General features: G+C 32.2%; 3 protein-coding genes across 4 annotated transcripts in view; 2 read left to right on the forward strand and 1 right to left on the reverse strand.

Annotated features, from left to right (window-relative positions):
• Positions 1-19,214, forward strand: part of LOC107368950 (voltage-dependent T-type calcium channel subunit alpha-1G-like) — a 39,624-nt gene extending 20,410 nt beyond the window's left edge. The window contains exons 9-20 of one of the 2 annotated variants that reach the window (XM_089266855.1): positions 524-677; positions 995-1,150; positions 6,577-6,685; positions 8,020-8,276; positions 8,473-10,412; positions 10,482-10,608; positions 10,676-10,804; positions 10,892-11,174; positions 15,806-15,957; positions 16,145-16,535; positions 16,645-16,766; positions 16,841-19,214. In XM_089266855.1, the coding sequence (XP_089122981.1) occupies positions 524-677; positions 995-1,150; positions 6,577-6,685; positions 8,020-8,276; positions 8,473-10,412; positions 10,482-10,608; positions 10,676-10,804; positions 10,892-11,174; positions 15,806-15,957; positions 16,145-16,535; positions 16,645-16,766; positions 16,841-17,827 (4,807 nt within the window). In that variant the 3' untranslated portion in view covers positions 17,828-19,214. Of the gene's footprint in view, positions 1-523; positions 678-994; positions 1,151-6,576; positions 6,686-8,019; positions 8,277-8,472; positions 10,413-10,481; positions 10,609-10,675; positions 10,805-10,891; positions 11,300-15,805; positions 15,958-16,144; positions 16,536-16,644; positions 16,767-16,840 lie in introns of those variants that run through there. The other variant, XM_089266854.1, reaches the window with a different exon arrangement.
• Positions 19,215-19,581: 367 nt separating this feature from the next.
• Positions 19,582-21,384, forward strand: LOC107369000 (protein lin-52 homolog). Its single transcript, XM_015936920.3, has 4 exons — positions 19,582-19,622; positions 19,741-20,001; positions 20,078-20,291; positions 20,377-21,384. Exons 2-4 carry the CDS (start codon positions 19,779-19,781, stop codon positions 20,480-20,482), a joined length of 543 nt encoding a protein of 180 aa, XP_015792406.2. The 5' UTR covers positions 19,582-19,622; positions 19,741-19,778; the 3' UTR covers positions 20,483-21,384.
• Positions 20,901-22,764, reverse strand: Tcs4 (Threonyl-carbamoyl synthesis 4). The gene is made up of 4 exons (XM_015936919.3): positions 22,576-22,764; positions 22,039-22,506; positions 21,911-21,958; positions 20,901-21,850 (listed from the first exon to the last, which is right to left on the reverse strand). Exons 1-4 carry the CDS (start codon positions 22,679-22,681, stop codon positions 21,087-21,089), a joined length of 1,386 nt encoding a protein of 461 aa, XP_015792405.2. The 5' UTR covers positions 22,682-22,764; the 3' UTR covers positions 20,901-21,086.
• Positions 22,765-22,849: the final 85 nt, after the last annotated feature.

Genomic DNA, 22,849 nt, shown 5'->3' on the forward strand with positions numbered 1-22,849 from the left:
CCTTTTCAATTTTCCATCAGAACTTTTGATTTATTTTAACATTTCTTGTTGTTTCTTGTTCTGCTTCTCATGGCTTTTGTGTCTCCTTTTGATGAACAAATCTTAATAAGAAACACAAGCGTTAACTTTTCATGATGAATTTTGATTCTCAATGTTGTTGCTACTTTTGACTTTCATTTCATGACATTTCCAATCAACCAATCCCTTCATCACTCCCAGTCTCCAGTCTCTTTGAAACGACTTTTTCTTATTCCATTTTTTATCTTTTTTCCCACTTTTTGCTTCTTCTTCATTTCTCTTTGAATCATCAACGACATCTTCTTTTTTAACCTTTGTTTTCTGTTTCCGGTCATCTTTCCTGAACAAAAACCTACTAACCAAAAATGATTCAAAAATGTGTTCTGTTCTTGTTTACTTTTTGAATTGATGAAAATTTGCATAAAAATGTGTTCTTATTTAAAAACTTTACTCATCAACAACAACATTGACCATGCATTGAAACAAAATGCCTTAATATGCATAGTTGCCTTGGCATGCATCTTTTTGGTGGTAAATTTTGTTCCAAGCTTGATGGTAGCCCATGCTCTTGTCGGGACATTTTGAATAAAAACCTTACTTGTATTTGTGATCGTAAACGTTTTGATAATTTTCTCTGGGCCTTGGTAACCGTTTTCCAGGTAAGACAGACATAAGGAGCCTCTTAAGTAAACCAATGAAACTTGCACTTGCAGTAAAAGTCTTTCCAAGTAAACTTAAAATCTTTGAAATGAAATCGTTTTAAGCGGACTTTTTGTTAACTCACCTTTCGAAGTTGCTTCAAGCTTTTTCTTCACTGTTGACTTTGGTGTCAACATTGAGACAAAAATGCTCACAACTTCAACACTTTGTTCAACTTTGCTCTTGTAATAAACTAACCCAAAGTAATTTCAACTTTTTTCTTCTCTTCGCTTCTTCATTAAATCTATTAACTTGTTGGGCTTTCAACTTGCATTAGATATTAACTCAAGAAGATTGGAATGTAGTTTTATTCAATGGCATGGAACGAACTACTCACTGGGCTGCTCTTTACTTTGTTGTCCTAATGACTTTTGGTAATTATGTCCTTTTTAACCTTCTTGTTGCTATTCTGGTTGAAGGATTCTCTCAAGAGGTAAGTTTTACTCTTTAATTATGCTTCTTGTAACCCATTAAAAATGATAATAATCTTTACTTTTGGATTCATCAAAGTAATCAAAATGTTGTAACGATATCAATATTGGCAACAATTGAAGTGTGTAAAAGTTTCTTGGCTTTTACTTCAAAAGTCACTTCAAACAACTTGTTTAACTGAAACATTTTTATTTATTGACTTTTAGCAAAAAAAAGACTTGACTTTACAAACAAAATAGTAATGATTCAACATTAAAGGTATGGAATGAAAAGGAACATCTTTTTTCTGGTTCACTTTTTTTCCTTTTTTCATGCAAATTGTTCATTCATTGAATCATTATGTTATTAAATAAGTTTTATTTTAATCAGACATTTTTTCCTAATTTTTTACCATTTCTTTTATAACTACGCTTTTGATAACATTTTTCATCATTATTACATATTTCAATATTCATTTTCTTGTTCATCAATTGTCATTATTTTAATAATCTTTTCTAATAGACTTTCAGTTTGATTGTGTTTTACTGAACTTTTTCAAATGAAGTCAGTTCATTGATACTGAGAACTGCAAATTCAAATTTTCACAGAGTTTTTTTTCAAAACTTCTTTCATCTATACATACAATATATAAAGTCAAACTATGAAATTTTTGCGGGAAGATTGTGGGCAAACTAAACGGATTCTAAAGGAAATTTTCACATAGAATGATAGCCCTGATTGAACTTCAATTACGAAAAATAGTCAGAGCTTTCTCGGAATTCAGGTTACTGAGAAATCAGCGTTTAAACAGGGTGGGGGAAAAAATGCAGAATCCGTATCTTTTATTATTGACTTTGGGGGAAAAACTTTTTTTGTATTCAGATTGATGGTTTATTGTTGGGTTAGGAGTACAGTACAATACCCGGTTAAAGCAATTTTTTTGTGTTCCGTTTAAAGCAATTTTCACAGTCGCCATCTATGATTTTTTACAAATTGACAAATTTTATATAATCCTTTCATTACCGAAATCTTAAGCACTGTCAGTTTCTGAAAGTCATTATCACTAGATGGAGACTTAGAAAAAAAAATTGCTTTAACCGGGTATTGTACTGTATATGTTAAACTGTCTTTCGAGCAAAGAGTAAGTTAAATATCTGGTGCTCCAACTGTACAACTCTCAAAATCAACGAAAATTCTTTAGTTTTTCTCATTGACAATGATTTTTAATCAACAGTTCGAGTCTTTAAATTTGGATTGAATCTATTGTATTCAGTGAAAAGAAATTTACGATCAGCCATGATCGAGGGCTCAGCTTGTTAGCGTAAAACAAGTTCGTAGGAGTTGTAACTGATTTGAGAAATTTTGGGTAAAAATCTTCTAATCAATAAGTGGATCTTCAATGACTCTATCTGTAATCTTTATTCCAAGTCACTCATTTCCATACTCACTATTATCACAGGAATAAGAATTCTATCCTCGTTTCATAAAAAAATTTCAATTTCCTTTTGAAATATTTTCTTAAGGGAAACTGCAAAGCAAACATGGAAAACTTTCGAGGTTCAACTACAGGAGAAAGGAAAATGCATGTTACAAGATTATTCCGTAAATTCTGATAAGCTTTCGAACCAAATGCAAAAAGCAAAAATTGTTGCTCTGAATCACTGTCACAATTCGACTGGTTGAAATTCAAAGTAACACCAAATGTTTACTTGACGGTCAATAGAGGCATATGTAAATAGATCAGCTTTTGGAATGAATAAGTTGAGAAAACATTTTTCATTCTCATGCATAATACCTGATAATGTGACCAAAACAAAATGCTTATTCAATTTATGATAATCAGGGAGTGAAAAGTGGACTAAAATTGTAGACAAACTGTTAGTTGATCAAAAATATAACAATAATAAAATTATCATAAAAATGTTATTAAAATAATCAAACTTCAAATTCATCTAGACAACAATCATGAAATACATGAAAATGATATTAAAATCAAGAGTGAAAAGAATGTAAAACGTTAATTTTACAAAGAAAATGTTGATCATTCCCATTGTTATCATGAAATATACAGTAATCATTTACACTTGAAAATTTTCTATTCATTTTCATTCTTTTTCAAAAGAAAAATTTCAAAAAGAACAAAAATTTCAAGATTCGATCAGAAAAATATCGATTAAATGGTAATGCAACAATAATTATTCCTTTCATTCTCTGGACAGAACAATCTACATTCAAATGAATCTTTTCAATGGAAATAGTGTTGAATGTTATCAGTTCACTGATGAAGAAAAACGAAACAAAATGATGGAAAATCTCATAAATTGAGTCTCGAGAGAAAAGAGAAAAGAATGTTTTCTTTGGTGAAAAGTATGGTTTTGTTTCAAATGATCATTTCATGTTAGCCTCGGGTTTTTATCCCTTGGACAAGGAACAGGTAAGGAATGCAATAATGGATAATCATTTAGCAAGGAATTTGGACAATTATGTTTCAAATGATGAAATGAGAGATTTCATTCATTCCCTGATCATCTTAGTCTTTATCAATTGAATTATCTTTAAACTGCAAGTTCATAAATTTTCATGCTCAGTTCAACATTGATAAACATTTGTAGTTGCTCTAAAATGGTCGTCGTAATGGTGAAAGGAATAATTTATAGCAACATTTTTTGTTCTCATCATTTCAAGATGGAAAAAGAAAAATTGTTGAAAAAAGAAAATATTGAAAAGAAAAGAAGAAAAAAATTGAGTCTCAAAAAAATTTAGTTGATAGCATAAAGTCATTTAGTTGATGGATAATAATAAAGTTACCTGAGTTTCCACTCCCAGTTTCATTCCCTGTTATCTATTACTTTACCATTTTATTATTACATTTTTTGTTATTGTTTTTCTTGGACTTTTTTTACTCTTCATTTGGTTTCATTTTTTAAATATAATGGTTTACATGAAAGCTGCTGAATTTGCTTGAGAAAAGTCAGAAGAGAAAGTGAAAAACGGAAAAAAGGATCAGAAAAAAACTTGTATCAATGTTCATATTTCATATGAAGATATATTACATGATACAAGAAATGTTGTTGTCATCATCATCATGGTCAATTCCATTGCCTTTGTTGGGTCTTTACATCGTTTTTTCTTCTCTTTCATCTTCATGTTCAACTTCGTTATTCCTTATCGATTAAGTCAATTGTGATCAATCTTTTTTTCCTTTTCTTCTCTTTATCCTGTTTCTGTGTTTCGCTTTCATCCTCATCATCTTTTGATAATTTTCATTATGCTTTTGAATCTTGGTCGACAATTTTTTTATCAATTTACCTTTGAGAAAATCATTCTTCATTTTCTCTTCTTTTCATCTGTCATCGCCAAATGCTCTCGATTTTATCGTCATTTCTGTACTTTCTTCGTTTAGTTAAAGAGTTTACTTCCGTTACTGTTGAGAAACTACCAGCACTTCCGATTGAGTAAGAAAGTGCAAACAAAATCAGATAAAAGTGACAGGTTGCTGTTCAAAATCAAAGATGAGAAAATATTGAAACGAAAAAATTCAATTTCGTTTTGCAATCGACAACTTTTTCTCAACCTTCGAGATTTTTTAATGATTAACCAAATTCTAAGCAAAAACAGCAAATGAACATAACATCGTATTCCATTCTAGTCACAATCAATTTCAGTCAAAATTCCAATGAGCAAATTGTATTCTCGCAACCAAGGAAGCGATCTCATTGAAACAAGTTAGGATTGAAATCGCAAATATTCACAAGAATTTTTAATTTACCACAAACTTCGAGTTTTGCCTTTCAGACAAACATGGAAAGATACAGATCATTGTATCAGTTACAGATAAGAGTCTCAGGTCATCATTCAGCACACTTCAGATCGAAAGCTTAGCACATCTTATATCATCGAAATAACATCAACGTCATGAGAGAAATCAGAGTCATGTCAAGATGTTTCCAGAAGAAATGATTAAATTAGCTGATTCTTTGTGTTTAAATTCAGAGTCGAGAAGAAAATCCTAAAAATGAAATTTTTCAACTCGTCAACCAATTCCTCAAAAAATAGCGTCTAAAAGTGCGCCTTACAAAGCATTGCAATTTCCTTGTCAACCTTCGAATCCTTTGCAAATGCTTTTATCCATAGTTTAACGAGTTTAATTACAACATGACTGGAAGATGTCAAATTATTTATTGCTACATAACGAGAAAAGTTTGTCAAACTTGAATGATTTCAATTTAATGATAGGACATAATTCATGAGAACAAAGATGATCTCAAATAATTTATTAAAGGCTGTAAAATGTTGCCATCAATTAAAAGGCTTTCCAATCACTAATCAACACATGAAAAGACAAAATGCTAACCAAGATGATAATTATGTTTAATATTGGTTAATGTAAATTACTCAAACGAAGGTAATGCTTTAAACGTAAAAATAACCATTAACAATCTCATACTCCAAGAGTGATGATACCTTTTTGGCCTCTTTACTTTCACCCTTTTCTTTACTCAACAAATGAACTTTTTCACAGTTGACAACAAAGGTGATTTACTTTGCCTTTTTCTTGCATCATCTTCTTCTTCTTCTTCTTACCTCTTATCATCATTGCATCTTTTCGTTCCATTAACCATTCTCTCATCTTCATTGTCTTCCTTTTAATTGCATCTTTAATCAAGTTAATTGTTTCCATTGATTAAAATATCAACTCGACAAGCTTTCAAGACAAAAAAAACTTGTTCCTCTTCATTTTATTTGTATACAATTATCCAACAAGTTATCATCAATTCACCGAGAAATCTTTTTTTCTCTCTTCCTTCTCCTTCCATTATACTTCAACTTTTCAAAGGTTATCTTTCTAATCATTTTATTAAAGAAAGTAAGGCCAAAAAAAGGATCTGATGATGAACAAGATGTATTACTCAGAATGATTATGAGGGAAAAAAACTGTTATTCAGTATCTTTAAGTCACTTGAAGAGATCATTTTTCATTCGTTGAGCAAAATAAGTTGCTAACTTGCTCAGCATTTTTACCTTCTTAACCGATATTGTATCATGGTTTACCTTTTGCTCATTGATTCATTTTCTCATTTCTCTTCATTCCTCTTCCTCTACTTATCATCATCATTATCATCATAATCATTCTAATCTTTTTTCCCCTTCTTCTTATGCTTCTTATCAACGAACTTTTACTCTTTTGAAATTACCTTTTAAGCATTTTCTTTATTCGACTCTTGTTCTCATGTTTAGCTTGTCAAAAGTTGAACAGTTTTGTTATGAATATTGTGATAATCATGAAATCTGTTGAAATGTTGAGCTGTTGAAATTTACGTTAATCTTGATAATTTCATTCTTTATTCATTCCAGATTCAAGGTCAATATTGATTTCGTTACAACGTTTGTCCATTTTAGTTGACATTCAAATTAATTTTTTTTCTTATTCTCTTGGAATAATTGTAGAAAGATGAAGATAAAAAGGACAGTTTGGATGGGGAAGATGAAGATGATGAGCAAGTCAAAGATGAAAAGTTAATTTATTTTTACAATTCTGGTGACAATCTTGAAAAAGGTTTGTATCAAAGAATCAAGACAATTAATTTCAACTCAATAAACATTGAAATCAACTTCAAAACATTTCAGTCAAAGTCAAGAAACATGTTGAGAAAGCAAACGTTAAAAAGTTTCTCAACTTCGAAGCAAAATTCAAGTCACTTCCAATAGTTTTACTGTTTTTTGATGCAAATATGTATTCAGTTCAGAACATATCTAATGGCGATCATTCCTTGCTTTGTTCTGATCATGATATTCAGGTTGTCTGATTGATAAACCTTGACATGTTTTAATCGACAAAAGATGCTTTTTGATTGAAAGTTAATTCGATGAAAGTCTGCCAATCTTTTGTTTAACCCAAAATAATAATCTCTCATTGGAAAGGTTAGAGCTTAATGAAAGGTTAAAAGGTGAAAAAGATCAAGAAATGGACAGAAAGTAGGTTCATCAGATAACAATAATACGATTATATTATAATCAAGACTGTTTTCATGTTTAGTTGATCAACTTTAATCCTTGAGATTATTCAATGAAAAGCTCAATAAAAAGGGTAAAAACAAATGTACTTAAGTTTTCTGGTTAACCAACGATAACAAATTGAATAATTGTAATCTTTTTGTTGAAAGCAACTAACTCAGGTGAAAATAAGATTCCAAGGGAAACAAACAAGATAACGATTTATGAAATTAGAGTCAGAAATTGAATAGTTTTAGACGAGTTAATCAGATAATCAGATAATATTGTTTGGCTGCTAGAAACGACAGAAAACTAAATTTTCAACTTTCAACATTTTGCTTCTAAAAACTCATAACTTTAATAGCGACCAAAAGGCTTTTAAAGTGACCACAATTTTTCAGTCCATCTTGACCAAGTCATTTATTTCACTTTAACTAGACTTTAGTTTTTAGAAAATGAAAAGCAAAGGAAAGACAAAATGTTTATGATTTATTAAGATTTTTCAGGCTTTTCATGGAAACAGATAAAAGTGTTCAATCATAATAGAATCATCATCTTCTTGTTTAAGTGCATTAAAAGTTATTACTTTTCTTGCCCTGATTTTGTTGATAAATTTTTGTTGGTTGAGTTAATAAAATGTAACAAAAGGTTTCAAGTAAACAGCAACAAAATAGGTAAATGGCTTGAAGGTTCAATGGAAGTGACGATAAAAAATGATTAATTTAAACAACATCATTTTTCTTCTTCTTATCAAAGCAAAAATTTCATGAAGTTAAATGGTTAATCAGTTTTGATTGATTTACTTTTCATTAGCTTTTGAGGTTTTTCAACGTTTCATTCGCGCACTTTTCCTTTTTGTTTACAATTTACACTAATTTTTATACCTTTTTTTGTCAGAACTTCATTTATTAACAAATCCTCCTGGAATTACATCGCGATTTAGAAATAAAGTGGACGCTTCAACTGAACAACCATTTCAAGAGACAAATGCTCAATCCGATTTCAGCTCATATTATCCACCCAGAATTATACACACTGCAGCCACACCTCAAGGTTCACCTGGACCACAGGAACTATCTTATGGTCATAAGCACCTTAATTTGTCAAGTTTGGCCCTCAATAGTCAGCCTCAATTGAATGTTGAAAAGTCTCAGGTAATGAAAAATTAAAACTCAAAAATCAATCTTAAAATCATCTCAAACTTTTCGATTTTATAAGATTTAAGGCTTCAATTGCTGACTACTTTTTAATGTCAATAGAAGTCAAGCAAACCAAATGATAAATTTTATGAGTTTAAAGATTTGTAAGGTAAAAATTAAAAACGAATGATTTCTGTTTTTTGTCTTTTAGTCCAAATTTGAAGACCATACATCTTCTAGTAGTATTGGACGGAAGCTAAGTACACTGACTTCCCTGATGCCCAACCTGATTCCTGGAACACCATTTCGTTTGTCTCCTTATTCAACAATCCGTCGACCCAGCATAAGTAAAGTTGATTATCCTGATCGATGTTATGGTTCTTTGGTTAGTCCTCCTATTGTAGTTGAAAGAAGCTCACAGCCATCGACTGGTAATGAACAAGAATCACCTGGAATAGTGACATCATCAAATTCATCGAACATTCCGGGAACATCATTTATCTTTCCCCCTGAATCTCATGATTCCAATTCACTGTTGACAGGCCAACAGTCAACTCTATTCAGTGAAAGATTGAGTGAACCTTCAACACTATTAACATCAACAACAGTTTGTCCGCGAAAATCATCACCACAAGTGAATCTAATTGTTCAAACTCAGGGAATCATTGAGGAAACAAGTGAAAGTCTAACTTCACCAAGTTCATCTCAAAATGATTTTCCACCGGTAAACTCATTGAATGCAACACCAGAAAAGATTGATGAAACTCTAATGATGGATCAAAATGAAAATAGTTGTCTGGAAAAATCATTAAATGATTCATCATTTTCACCTTTACTACAACAAAGGCAACTTGAACAACAACAACAGTTGGTTGAAACAAGTGAAAATCAATATCAACGTGAATCAATTGATAACCAATTGACTAGTCAAACAATTAAATCCCTGCGTAAACACTATAAGGCAGGTCTATTAAGTTCATCATTAGCCAACTCAAATGTTTCCTTTAACCAAACCGTTCCAATAAATGATAATGTAAATCAACGTAAAACGTCTTTCAATTCAACATCAACAGCCACAACAACCTCACCGCCACCCTTTTCAACCTCAACGGAACCCTTTCCAACCCACAATGACACCAAACGCAACTCTTCGGGACCCATTCTGGTAACACCAAGAAGTTCACTTAGCCTTAAAAGTCCCAATGATTCCGTTTCAACTCCCTCACCGGGCCACTATTCGGGTGACAAAAGGTACTCCTTGATCCACGAGATTAAAGCCCTCAGTCTGGGTAACTCGTTGAGCGGAGTTTTCTATTGTTCTTCGCTGATTACCAGAAAATATTCATCTGAAACTGAACCAGCCACCGGCTCTGTGCCCGTAGAAGCTCCCATTTGTAACCATTCCAGTGAACCGGCAGCACTTGCCAATCGAAACTCATCATCGGGTTTACCCGAGTTTAATCAAGATTCAAGTGATTCACGTAAATCGGTTCGCATTGAGGGCAAGTGTGAGGTCAACTTGACATCGCCTTCGAGACCCTTGTTGAGTGGAGTAACAACGACAACTGAAGTCACGAAAAGCAAAGACTCAAATGGTGGGTTGTCAGCCACTTCGGGAACTGGTTATTTGGTTTCACCTTCGGGTCCAACGATTGGCTCTGGTTTGGGTTCCAGAGGTTTTCAGGAGCGTAAATTTTGTGCCTACTTTAAATGGTATGACTGGATGTCCAAGCGAGACAATTGTTCACTGTTTCTGTTTCCACCCAATAACAAGATTCGTATCAATTGTGCCATCATAACTGAACATCGGTGTTTCGATTATGTTATACTTATATTTATATCTCTCAATTGTATTACACTTGCCATGGAGCGACCCAAGATACCACCTTGGAGTATCGAAAGGGAACTTTTAACGGCGGCCAATTATCTATTTACTGTTGTCTTTGCTCTTGAAATGGCACTCAAAGTAATTGCCAATGGTCTTTGGTATGGTGATAAAGCCTACTTCAAGAGTGGTTGGAATGTTATGGACGGTATTCTGGTTGGTGTTTCCCTCTTTGATCTTTTCCTTTCCTTTATTGCTCAGAAAAGTCCAAGAATATTTGGTATTCTCAGAGTTTTTCGTCTTCTCCGTTCACTTCGACCTCTAAGGTAAAGTTAAACAGGAAAACAAATTGACATTTTCCAGTTAAATTAATCTTTTAACCTTTGCATTCCCAGAGTCATCAATAGAGCACCAGGACTCAAGCTGGTTGTCCAAACACTATTGTCATCCTTGAGGCCAATCGGAAACATCGTCTTAATTTGTTGTACATTCTTCTTAATATTCGGTATTTTAGGCGTTCAAGTAAGTTTGATGAACTAAAATCATTAAATTTCGCACTAACCGATTCCATTGAAATGTTTATTTACAGCTATTCAAAGGTGCTTTGTTTTACTGCGAAGGTCCAGATGTGAGGTTTGTTAAAAACAAGACTGACTGTCTAAGTGATCCTCGGAATCGTTGGGTCAATCGAAAGTACAACTTTGATAATCTCGGTCAAGTAAGCATCACAACCAAATGTATCGAACAAGGTCATGATTGGAAAAGAAAATTATTTTGTGCTTTTTCTTTTTTCTTTCTTTTCCAGGCACTGATGGCACTGTTTGTGCTCTCTTCCAAGGATGGTTGGGTCAACATAATGTATACTGGGTTGGATGCTGTTGGTGTCGATCAACAGCCACGTGAAAATTACAACGAATGGCGTCTATTGTATTTCATCTCCTTCTTACTGTTGGTTGCCTTTTTTGTCCTTAACATGTTTGTCGGTGTTGTGGTTGAAAATTTTCACCGCTGCCGAGAGGAACAAGAGAAAGAAGAGCGTGCCCGTCGAGTCGAGAAAAGAGCCCGAAAATTGGAGAAACGACGGCGAAGTATGCCTTTTAACATTTCCAATTGTTTCCCAATTTCCCTTATTGCACATATTTCCTCCCTTTTAACCGATCACTTTTTGTTTACATGATTTACAAATAAACTTCAACTTATCATTTACTTTAAACGCGCAGTCAACTTCAAGTGTCATGAAACCAATATTGCCAATGACAGTAATAAAAATATAATAATAATATAATAAGGCTGACAGTTGTAATGCGAATGAAGATGAAAATGATTCTATTAATAAAAACGAGATTGAGTTTGATTAGTACGATATAACTGATAGATTCAAGTTGCTTGGTTCACCTCGATTCACCTCATTTTTGATCGCATGTTATCTGGTCAGTTCAATAACCTGGTTGAACACTCGATCCGCAATGAATTTGAACATTAATTGATTGAAAATTATTCTTATTATCAAAGAATTTCTTTTATTCCTTTCACAATTTTCATGTTCAAATTTGCCTGACAAAACTTGACCAGCTGAAGACTTCAAACAGTTTCAATGTTTCTTGACTTTAAATGCACGCAACCATCACGTTGATGTTTCCAAGTCTTTCATCTTTCATGTGAACTTGTAATTTGCTTTTTCACTTTTCCCATGATAATGTTTCAAAAAATCACATGATCGAGGTCGAACAACAGATTGAAACTTAAAGCTTGAATAGAAATACAAATTGGTATTAGGTGAAACAATTAAAGAATATTAAAAAGGATTTTTTTTCAAAATTTAACTTTGTTCAGGCAAACAAAATCTGTTGAATCGATTTGCATGAAACTTCAAAATTTTGCACGAAAAGTGTTTTGAATCCAGGAATTCAAGTCAGGAAGTAGCTTTAAAAGTTATGAATATGAGATTTATTCAGAAAAGGTTTTGATCAAATTACTGGGTTAATCGTTGCAATGATAATAAGCATAAATTGAGTTCATAAATTCACATTTATTCGGCTTCACATTCTGTGGTAATATTTATTATCTAAACAACGAATTTGTTCAATAATGATGAAACCATCATGATGATGCTTTATAACCTGAACTGAATTGCAAAGAGAAAAATCATTGAAAAATTGCTCTTTTTCATGTTTTTTTTTCGAAACTTTTTTTTCTCTCAAAAAAATATTCTTATTCTGATGGTTGCATGGTTGTCAACTTGTTTGTCGTTTAACAGGGAATGAAGTAAAGAGAAGGGAGAAAAGTTCTGAAAAGTTCGTACAACAGAAGAGATTCATTTTTCTTCTCTTTCCTTTTCAGTTGTGCAACTCATGAAAATGATGATCATGAGAAAGGATGAGAAAGTAAAGACGAAAAAGAATGAAAATGATGGAATAAAATGCATTTTTATGTTTACCTGAGTCGAGTTTTCAGTTTAAATTGTTGTTTCCTTTGGTTTCCAAAAGCGAATTTGGGAAAAGTAAAAGATTACTTTAGTCGAGTTTGTAAAGCGCAAAACAAACGACTATTATTATGACAACTGAGCATCTTGATTTATAATTCTGGCTTTTACTGTTGGAATTATTACATGGAAGACTATTATTATTACCTTGGAATGCAATTTTTCATTCCCTGTAAATGATATTAATCTACTTTACTCTTTTTTATTTTGCTTTTGACGACTTTAAAGTTCGACTTTTAACACAACTTTTCTTCTTTCAGGTTAACAAATCATTTTACAATTCCAGTTGATTGAATGTCACACCAAGATTAATCAAATGATAATGAGACTAATTGTCAACCTTTCATGCAATTCAATCGAAAATGCTTAGTCGAACAAAAAATCTAGAAAATTGAAAAATGAAATTCGAAAAGAAAAGTAAAAAAGCAATTTGTTCAAATGAACATTCAGAAAACCCAATCTAGAAAAATACTCTCAAATCATTTCTCAAGTTTCTTCCATGAAATCGGATTTTTTTTCCTCGAATTGTCGCAAATTTCAACAATTTTCAAAGTCTACAAGATGTATGAAAACATTAATTTCGTTTCAATTTTATGGAGAAAAGGGTTCAAATGCTTTTTGCTGGAATTTTTAAAAACTTTAGCAAATTTCTTCTTCTTTTACGTTTAATTCACATCATGAAATACCTACAATTAAATTTTTAGCAACATTTAGCAAAAGTCCAACAGTTATTCATTGATCGATTTGCAGAAAATCGTCTTTATTCATGATTATCCTTTTATAAACGATTTGTCTGAACTGAAGTTTACTTAGTTTTCTTTCAGAATGAAATTCTAGACTGATACTTGCTTGAACTTTTAAAACTTGGTCTAATGTCTATTGACAGTCTTTTTGCTAAAGTTCATCTATTTCATTGCATTGTTGATGTTTGAATGCATTTGAGAATCAAATTCTTGCATATTGTCATCCATAATGTCACCACATTAGAGGTTGATGGTTGAAAACACATTTTCTAATTCAATATGTTTACTTGATAGTCTCAAGTTTTTATACCAACATTGAAAATGAATATCTATTAATGAAAATGGTCATCAACTGACTGTAATCATCATTTACCATTAACATTAGTACTATTTACCTTCATTTGTTCCCATTCATCTGATGAGCAATATTGATTAAAGATAAAACGATCTGATTTAGAGATTGAGTTTCATTGGGAAGGATTAATTTCCTTTCCTATTCGTTGACAAAGTTTCACCTTCCATTGAATCCAATTTCATTACAATAATACACATTCAATGATAACGTTGCCAAATAAAAGAGAGAAGCAAAAAAATTAGTCGAAAGTTGACAGCTTTCGAATAATCAAATGTCATTCAAGTTGATCAATTTCAATTTTTCCATTTTTCGCTCAAATTGTCTTTTCCAATCAACCAAATTTTCCATTGCAAGTGAAACACATTTCATCAAATTGTTCATCATCACCACTGATTAGAAAAGTGGTTTGAAACTCACCAAAGTTACTGAATGATTGATCGAACGCTTCATTCAACTCTTTTTAATCATTTTGCTTCAGCTTGTTTAATCTGAGCAAAAAAAATGCTTCTGAAAAACTCGATGAACTTGGTTAAATTACTCGTCTCTGAAAGAAGCTTCTTTAACAGGTAAAAAGCTACTAATTAATCAGTTGTTGAGGCTTTTTGGTTAACAAAATATGCTAAGAATTTTCATCGTTTAATCAGTTTACCCAGAAATTGAATTAAACGAGTTAACCAATAATTTTGATTGCACAGTTAACCAGGTAATGGTGATGATGAATGCGCCAACTAATGTTATAATTGAAGTGAAAAGATAATAAGAGTTTAATGTTTAACTTGGAAGCAACTGGAGCAATGATAATTTTGATAGGAAATGGGAAGCAAAGGTAATCAAATGCAAGGTCAATTGGACATTGTAATAATCATAATGATTATCTACATCATTTTCATGATAATAATTATTTTTTGTTTCATGTTCAATTGAATAAACGCAAAGGTTAAGGATAAATTGAATTGCATTAATGTAATGTTGTGACTAAGAAAACATTGAAAGCCATTTGAAAGGTTTCTGGACAAATTGAGTTACTTTGGTCTTCTCTGTCAACTGGAGTCCACTTCAATTGGCTTTACACAATTAAATTGATTCTGTGGTCAAGTTGGTCAAAATAATTGTTTCCCTCAACCATTGGAATTACAAATTTAAACAGTTTCATTTAAAAATTACAAAATTGATATCAAGATTGATGTCAAACTCATTGTGTTAAAGCGCAAATTGAGATTCCAATTTTAATTCAATTTGTTCAATTTTGTGTTGATCAGTGATTCGAGAGATTTATTTCACAAAAATATGATTAATGATTGGTTTTGTCTAAATCAGCCTTTTCCAGACAAACCATTTACTTTCATCGTAAAGTGGAAATTTTCAAAAATTAATGTTTCTCTGGTTTTTTTGATGCTTTCAATCATGTTTAAGGTTAACTTAATAATCAATTGAATTTAATTTGCGATTCTTTTTGGGTTTTTTTTCATTCTTGGTTGACATGAAAACTGTGATCTGTAGAGATGCAAGTTGAATTGTTTGTATCACATTTTCATCTAACCTCCAGGTTTCACTTTTAATGTTATGTTATCATGAAATTCAATTTAATAGTCAACTTGATGCAAGTAAATATCATTTTTCTGGTTATCTATCGAGACTCCCCATGATCATGTTTATTGTTTTACTTTTTTCCATCTTTCAATTGAAGCAATTGTTGCATCAAAATTTGCATGTTTAACATTAATTTAAACCTCTCTTTTTACACATTCATTTCAATCTGATCTCGTTTGCCAATCCCATGTCTTATCGAGCCATTTTTTCCTTCATTTGTGGAATCACCTTTTCAACTTGAACCTTTTGCCTTCTTTACAGTTATTTGTCTCTAATATTGTAATACAATTTTGACAAAGGTTTACAGATTTTTTTGATGGCCAACAATCAAATAGAAAACAGAAAAATAAGAGAAATTGTATTTTACAAAAAAATGAACTTTACTTTTGTAATACTAATATTTTCCTGGTCTACATTTACAGTAATAATACATTTAATATTCATTTTTTTCTCTCCCCTGAATCGGTTAAGATTTTCACTTTATTATTTTGATTTCCTGGATGATAATGATAATGATAATCTATTATTTCTTTGATGCTTTATTTCCAGAAATGAGAGAACCGCCGTATTATATTGGTTATGGTCCATTTCGATTGAAAACTCATAATATGGTGACAGGAAAATATTTTGATGCCATTATAGCTGGTGTTATCTGTTTAAATGTAATAACCATGTCATTGGAGCATTATCAAATGCCCTGGGTAAGATGTTCATGTATTTTCATTATTGATAACTGGAAACCAAAGTTCATAAACTTTTATTCTCGATATTTACGATTTAATCTTTCTGTCTTTTCTTTCGCTTTGCTGCCTCTTTTAATGCCTTTTCCGATTGGTTCTGAAATCTTTTTTCTTTTGCTTATTTCCATCTCTATTGTTAACTCTTTAGGAATTGGAATATTCCCTGAAGATGTTCAATTTTGTTTTTACCTCGGTTTTTGTTTGTGAGGCCTTAATGAAACTTTATGCACTTGGAATCCGTCGTTACCTCAAAGATAAATGGAACCAATTGGATGTTCTAATTGTTATACTGTCCATTGTTGGTATAATTTTGGAAGAAATGGAATCAGAATTGATTCCAATCAATCCGACCATAATTCGGGTTATGAGAGTGGCGCGAATCGCGCGTGTCCTTAAACTTCTTAAAATGGCCAAAGGAATGCGTGCCTTGTTAAACACTGTTATGCAAGCGCTTCCCCAAGTAGGTAACCTTGGCCTACTTTTTTTTCTATTATTTTTTATCTTCGCTGCTCTTGGAGTTGAATTATTTGGTCGTTTAGGTAATTATAAATTGACTTTATGAATCTTTTTGTTCTTGATGATGATTATGAATGAAAATGCCAGGATTGCGTTCACCAAATTGATATTGTTTTATCACCTTTTTTCCAGAATGTGATGATGATCATCCATGCCAAGGGCTTTCAGAACATGCCCACTTCCAGAACTTTGGAATGGCTTTTTTAACATTATTCAGAGTTGCCACGGGAGACAATTGGAATGGTGTTATGAAGGTAATGATAGAGACATTTGCGGGTAAAATTTCAAAATAATTAATACTTGTTCCATCTTTCTTTTTCGCACTTAGGACACTCTACGAGACCAATGTGACTCTTCACGAGATTGTTTACGAAATTGTTGTGTATCTCCTGTTATAGCACCTCTTTATTTTGTTATATTTGTTTTATTGGCTCAGTTTGTTTTGGTCAATGTTGTTGTTGCCGTTCTAATGAAACACCTGGAAGAGTCTCACAAAAACATGGAAGAAGATGAAGATTATGAGATTGACATGGAGATTGCAAGAGAACTGGCTGCTGAAAAGAAAGCACTGGAAGATGCCATTGAAAGAAAGAAACGTGACGATGAGCTTAGAAAGTGTAAATCAGCATTTCATCGAGTAGCTTCACTTCCAGCCAACTTTAAATTTCACTTTGGTATCGATCAAATGATAGGGTCAGATGAAGAGGAAGAAGGTCAAGATAATGAAGAGCGACATAACTTGATACCAAATAGTTTCAATCGGGAAGCAAGTTGCGATAATCAAAATGTGTATGAAGCTGATCAACTCCGTGGTTACAATTTAAGATTTTTGGATAAGAATTGCGACTATACAAGTCAGGAAAGACAGAATTGGCGGCATCCCGTCAGTGAAGGTCCATTCATACAAATAGATACAATTGAAGACGATAATGATAAAGATGACAGAAGAAGGTTGTTAACTCGAGGAGAAGGTAACAATACTCTTTACAGCGAGTTAGCTGGCCCTGGCTTGACAACACCACGTAAATTATCTGATGTTACCATAGTTGATGAAGAGTCATCTCTGCTCACTCAATGCCTTTTACCTTCATATCCCGAATTAGCTTTAGAATCGGACGCTGTTTCAGTTGAATCAATAACATGGACTGGGGAAGCAAGTGAAAGTGAAAAATCGTTAAACTCCCCACCATCTGGCTCAGAAAACCATCAAGAACAAGACTTGCAGCAACACCGGCAACAGTTTCCACTCCAATCTCATATTTCGCCAGCGCCTACATCATCTAAACCAAGTATTCAACATGAGTCATCATTGTAACAAAATTCGAGAAAAAACATGTCAATATTAGAAAAAGAAAATTTACTCACAATTTGCATCTAAGGACCATGATTTCATTTCAAATTCACCGTTTATCTTTTACCAACATCTCGAGTTAGCGGTATTTTACAGTAAATTGTATTCCTCATTCCAATTCAATTTCCAGCAAAGAAAAAATTTCCATTCAAAATGAGACAATTATTGGAACATGATAAATTTGTAAATCAAAAGTATCTTTTAAATGAAGACTTGATCTTTTTCTGTGATAGCTTTGAACTTTTCTCATTTCTTTGTCAAACAACAGAAACAAAAAACTGCAAAAACACGATGAGTAGCAAGCTGATAAGCAACTAAAATTGATTCAAAGTTCAACATATTAGAGTAATATAATAAACATAATAGAGTTGAACGATGATAAATTGTTATTAACAGTAACAATATCGATAGTTATCGATATTTTTGGGTAGACAATATATCGATAGCAAATTGATTTAAGTTAATTTGCATTTTTGTTTTAATTTTTAGGATCATTTCTTTTTTCATTAAAAGTGCCATTTTGTCCAAATGTTTTCGACAATAATACCAATAAATTTACGATCAACTATCGAAAAATTGTTTCGTGTTATCGTTCAACACTAAAGTTCATTGTTGACCAGTTATTACCAGAAACCAGATTTACCAACATTAATAGTTCAACAGTTGTAGAAGCTTTAAATATAAATCCTTTTGTTTCTTTTTTAATCATTATCCATGGATAACCAAAAATTGTCAACTAGCAGTTCAATAGAAACCAAAAATTACCAATTCAGTTGATCTTTAGAAGAGAATAGCTGAGCACAAATAATGTTAAAGAATAAAACCATTAGCATAATTACCCAAACAATAAATTATTGATCTCTTTTACTTGATTCGGTCTTCCATCCACCTTTAAATTTAACGTTAATTCAATTTTCAACGCACAATCAAAATCAATTAAAACACATGTACTTTTAAAAACAGATGTAAAATCAAAAACTATGGTTATCAAAATGTTGAGTTGAACCAGAATAAAACATGTATAATCCAATGAGAAAAGATATGTATGAAGATCAATAATTTATTAATTATGAGCAAATTGAGAATCGTTCTTCAATGCTTAATAAAGATTATTATCCCTCTGTTTTGATTACAAAAGCTGTGTATAAATGTATAATATTTTATTGATATTAGTAGACAATAAAAGAACCAAATTTAAAGATACAATTTTCTACATGAACGCTACACTCTTTCATCTTCATTTATAAAGAGGCTGAGGATAAATCTTCAGAAAAATTGATTTATTGCTATGAAAAGGATCGCTTAAATTATTGATAAACATATAAATAGCATCAATGCATTGATAGTTTGTTCAGGCCTGAGAAAAATTTAATTTGGACAAATAGGTTGAATGATTAAAAAGACAGTCCAAAATTCAAGTAATGTTGATCGGTATCGTAATTTAAACGATAGCACTGAGATAACTCATTGTCAGCAAGACCAAAAGAAACAGTTTAAAATTTAACCAACAAAGCAATTAAGCGTCTTTAATTAATCAGTTATAGTTTTAAGTATCTTATAAGGTAATTAAAAACCACAAACATGTTTTTATTTGTAGGTAGACTTCACTCAACATTTGTACTTAGCGCCAAACTGTTTCACATTTTAACACTATGCAACGCCACTTACCCAATATAAGATTGTGATAAAAAGTATTGTTTAAAAAACCGTGTTTTAATTTTCCTTGTTTTGGTATTTACTGTATTGATCAACTAATCTGGTTAGTAGATTTTAATTTTCTTTTGAATCATTTCTTTTGATTTTAATTAATTTTAATTTGTTTAAGCTAACCTTGTTTTCCTTTGCTTCACCCGTAATCTTCCTTTCTCTCTAACCAGAATCTTATTCAGATTGGATTTACATAGATTTAAATCTAATGTCAATCAATATGTCAGGAACTGTTGTTGTTCCAAGAAACTTCAGAATGCTTGAGGATATTGAACAAGGTCAGAAAAGTGGAAATGATGGTGCAATGAGCCACCAAGACGATTCGGATATTAATCTTACACAATGGACTGGAATGATTCAAGAATTTGAGAAATCATTGTTCTCAGAAGAAAGGTTGGATGCTTCAAGTCCGGATTTATGGCCAGAACAGAGTAAGCCTGACAATATTGGCTATTTTTTCATTGTTTTTCAATGTTATTTACAATATTCCCGCTTTTTGTATAACAGTTCCTGGAATAACAGATTTCCTAGCTCGTAGTTCTCCTATTAATACCGAAATTTTTAATAATGAAACTTTGGTTGGCGAGAAACCAGAAACACCTGAATGGTTAGCAGATTTGGATCAAGATGACATAAATATGCTTCATGGTTTTGGTAGCTTGACCACATTTGCCTTACTCGATAGAGTTAAAGAACTTCAAGATCTCTCTTTCCAATTAGGGTAAGAATAATTTCTTTGGCTATTATTTTCTTTTACAATCAAGGTCTGATTTAACACATTCTTTGTTTCACTCATATCATTTCAGGCTGGAAGAATCAAGAGAGATGACTCGAGGAAGACTACTCGGAGTATTATCTTCGGAGAATAATCCACCTTCAACAAGCTCTGGTCAAGTTTACAGCAGAGATTAACATGAATCATACGAAAGTAAATATTAAATCGCTGGTTGATGTTAGGAGATGGAAATATTCTTGACTCTTTCAGTGGGGAATGAATGGATTAAATTCCTGGTCAGTGCAACTTAACTAACAATATTTGTGCATAATTAACTCTGATCGATGAAAATCAAGACAACAAGCTGTTCAAAAAAAGATTTTTGCACATTAAGCAAATAACGAAACAGTCATTTTAGCCTGTTGTATACCTGTAAATTGTCTATATCCTATCTTTGAAGATATTATTGGATCCAAGGGGTCTCTTAATTACAAACTTTGGAAACGAAGATCAACTGCATCTTTTTTTCACCATCACATTTGGGCTGTTACTTGACTGCATTTTGACGGGGATCGGATTCAATATCGCAAATAGAAAGCGTAGAGTAATGGACTTCAACGAGAAAAAAACAAAGTTTTACTTCAATAACGTTTGTTTGGAAGAAAGATGCAATAGATGTTTATATGTAACTTATCATATTATATTTATACAATGATGAGCAAGGATCATGATGCTGATTATTACCACTACTATCTCTACCAATCAAATTCATGACGATGTAATTGACTTTACCTTGCCTTTTCATTTAACCTCATTTTTTGGTACAACCTTTGATTCCTTTTGTAAAGGTTTTATAACAATCCACGAGGTATCTATTAATTGTCTTACATCCTCTCCAAGTTGAGCTTCATGGACTGGTTCCAGGGACATGATGTCAGCCTCTCTTAACAAAATATTATTAACACAATTATTGTCACACTTATGTATCAATTTTAAAATACCGTTCCAGGCAATCATTACTCCATTGTCTGTACAGAGATGCCTCGGTGAAGGGGCCACAACTTCTATTTTTGTCTCATCATAAAATGTATCCATTTTATCACAATAGTCTTTCAATTTTGCAACAATATATTTGTTACAGCCAACTCCACCACTAATTACTAATTTCAGTTTAACTGGCTTTGGATCTAAGTAGTTAATTTTACAAGGAAGATCATCTAATCTTAATTTTCTAAGATTTTGTCTATTTACAATGTTGATCATATTTGTTGCTTCCAAATATTTAACTATTCGCTGAATACGGGAACCAATGTGATAAACAATTGATCTCTGGATACCAGCAGCAATATCAGCAACATCTGGTAAAGGACTATCAACAGGTAGATTAGGATTATTAATTTTTGCATTCCTAATTATATTGTGCCAAAATCCTTTCAAATTGTTAATGTTAAAATTGAAACAATTTGACTTTCCACCAACCCATGAATTAGAGTAATGTATGGGTTTCCCTTTTTCTGCCAAAATCTCAAGCGCTCTTCCACCAGAGACTGAGTCATACGGAGGGCCTAGATGAGATAAAATCTAGAATCAGTTTGAAACATTAAACTAAATTAATAACGATTTACCTAAATTTCTTATTTTCAGTTGTCGCGCAATTTTATCCAGAAACTCACCTGGAAATGGAAAAAATAGATTGGTTTAAGTTTAAGCTAATAAGCGGTATTAAGTAACAAAATAAATAAACTCAGCTTACCAACGGGGCAAATATTTGATTCCGACAAAAGGTAGAACTCATCAATACCCTTGACTAACACAAGCATTGTGTGTCCTCCACTGATCAATAATGTCAGAAAGGGGAAATCAATGTCCGAATGACTTAAATGAGCTGTTAAAGCATGAGCTTCCATGTGATGGATAGCTATTAATGGCTTATTATATTTTAGACATAGTCGACGAGCATAATCAACGCCAATTCCAAGTGACAATATTAAGCCAGGCTTATACGATACAGCAACAAAATCAATTTCACTAATTGTACATTCAGCTTTACCAAGAGCCTCTCTAACAACACCATTTATAGCTGTAGCATGATTAGCACGAGCAGTTGTCGGAAGTATGCCACCTCGAGCTACATGTAATTTCAACCCAGAGAAACGAACGTCACTAAGAATACGTTTATCACTAGTTACCACTGCTGCACAAGTATCATCACATGTGGATTCTACAATCAAAACAGACCGATAAAGAAGGTCAGTTTATAGAAAGACCATGATTGTTGTAGCATGCTTACCGATACCAAGTACTCTGATGGCTGAAAAATGTCTTGACAACTGTGAATAAGATTTAAAATTAGTTCTGATTAAAAGCCCGAAACATGGACAAAGGCCAAAATTCATTGAAGATTAGAAATAGAGTGTCAATAAATTTAAACGAACTATTCAGCGAAAGAATGACTTGTTTTCATTTCCATCAAGTCACATGTTTTAGGCATGTTTACTGTAAACAAAAGTGGCGCAATTTTTCATTTTGCTTGTCATCAATTTTGGCAAAATTTTGATTTTGGA

This window comes from Tetranychus urticae, chromosome 2 (assembly GCF_039701765.1).
Source record: "Tetranychus urticae isolate SD_2017Ah chromosome 2, NJAU_TeUrti_SD_1.0, whole genome shotgun sequence".
NCBI lineage: Eukaryota > Metazoa > Arthropoda > Arachnida > Trombidiformes > Tetranychidae > Tetranychus > Tetranychus urticae.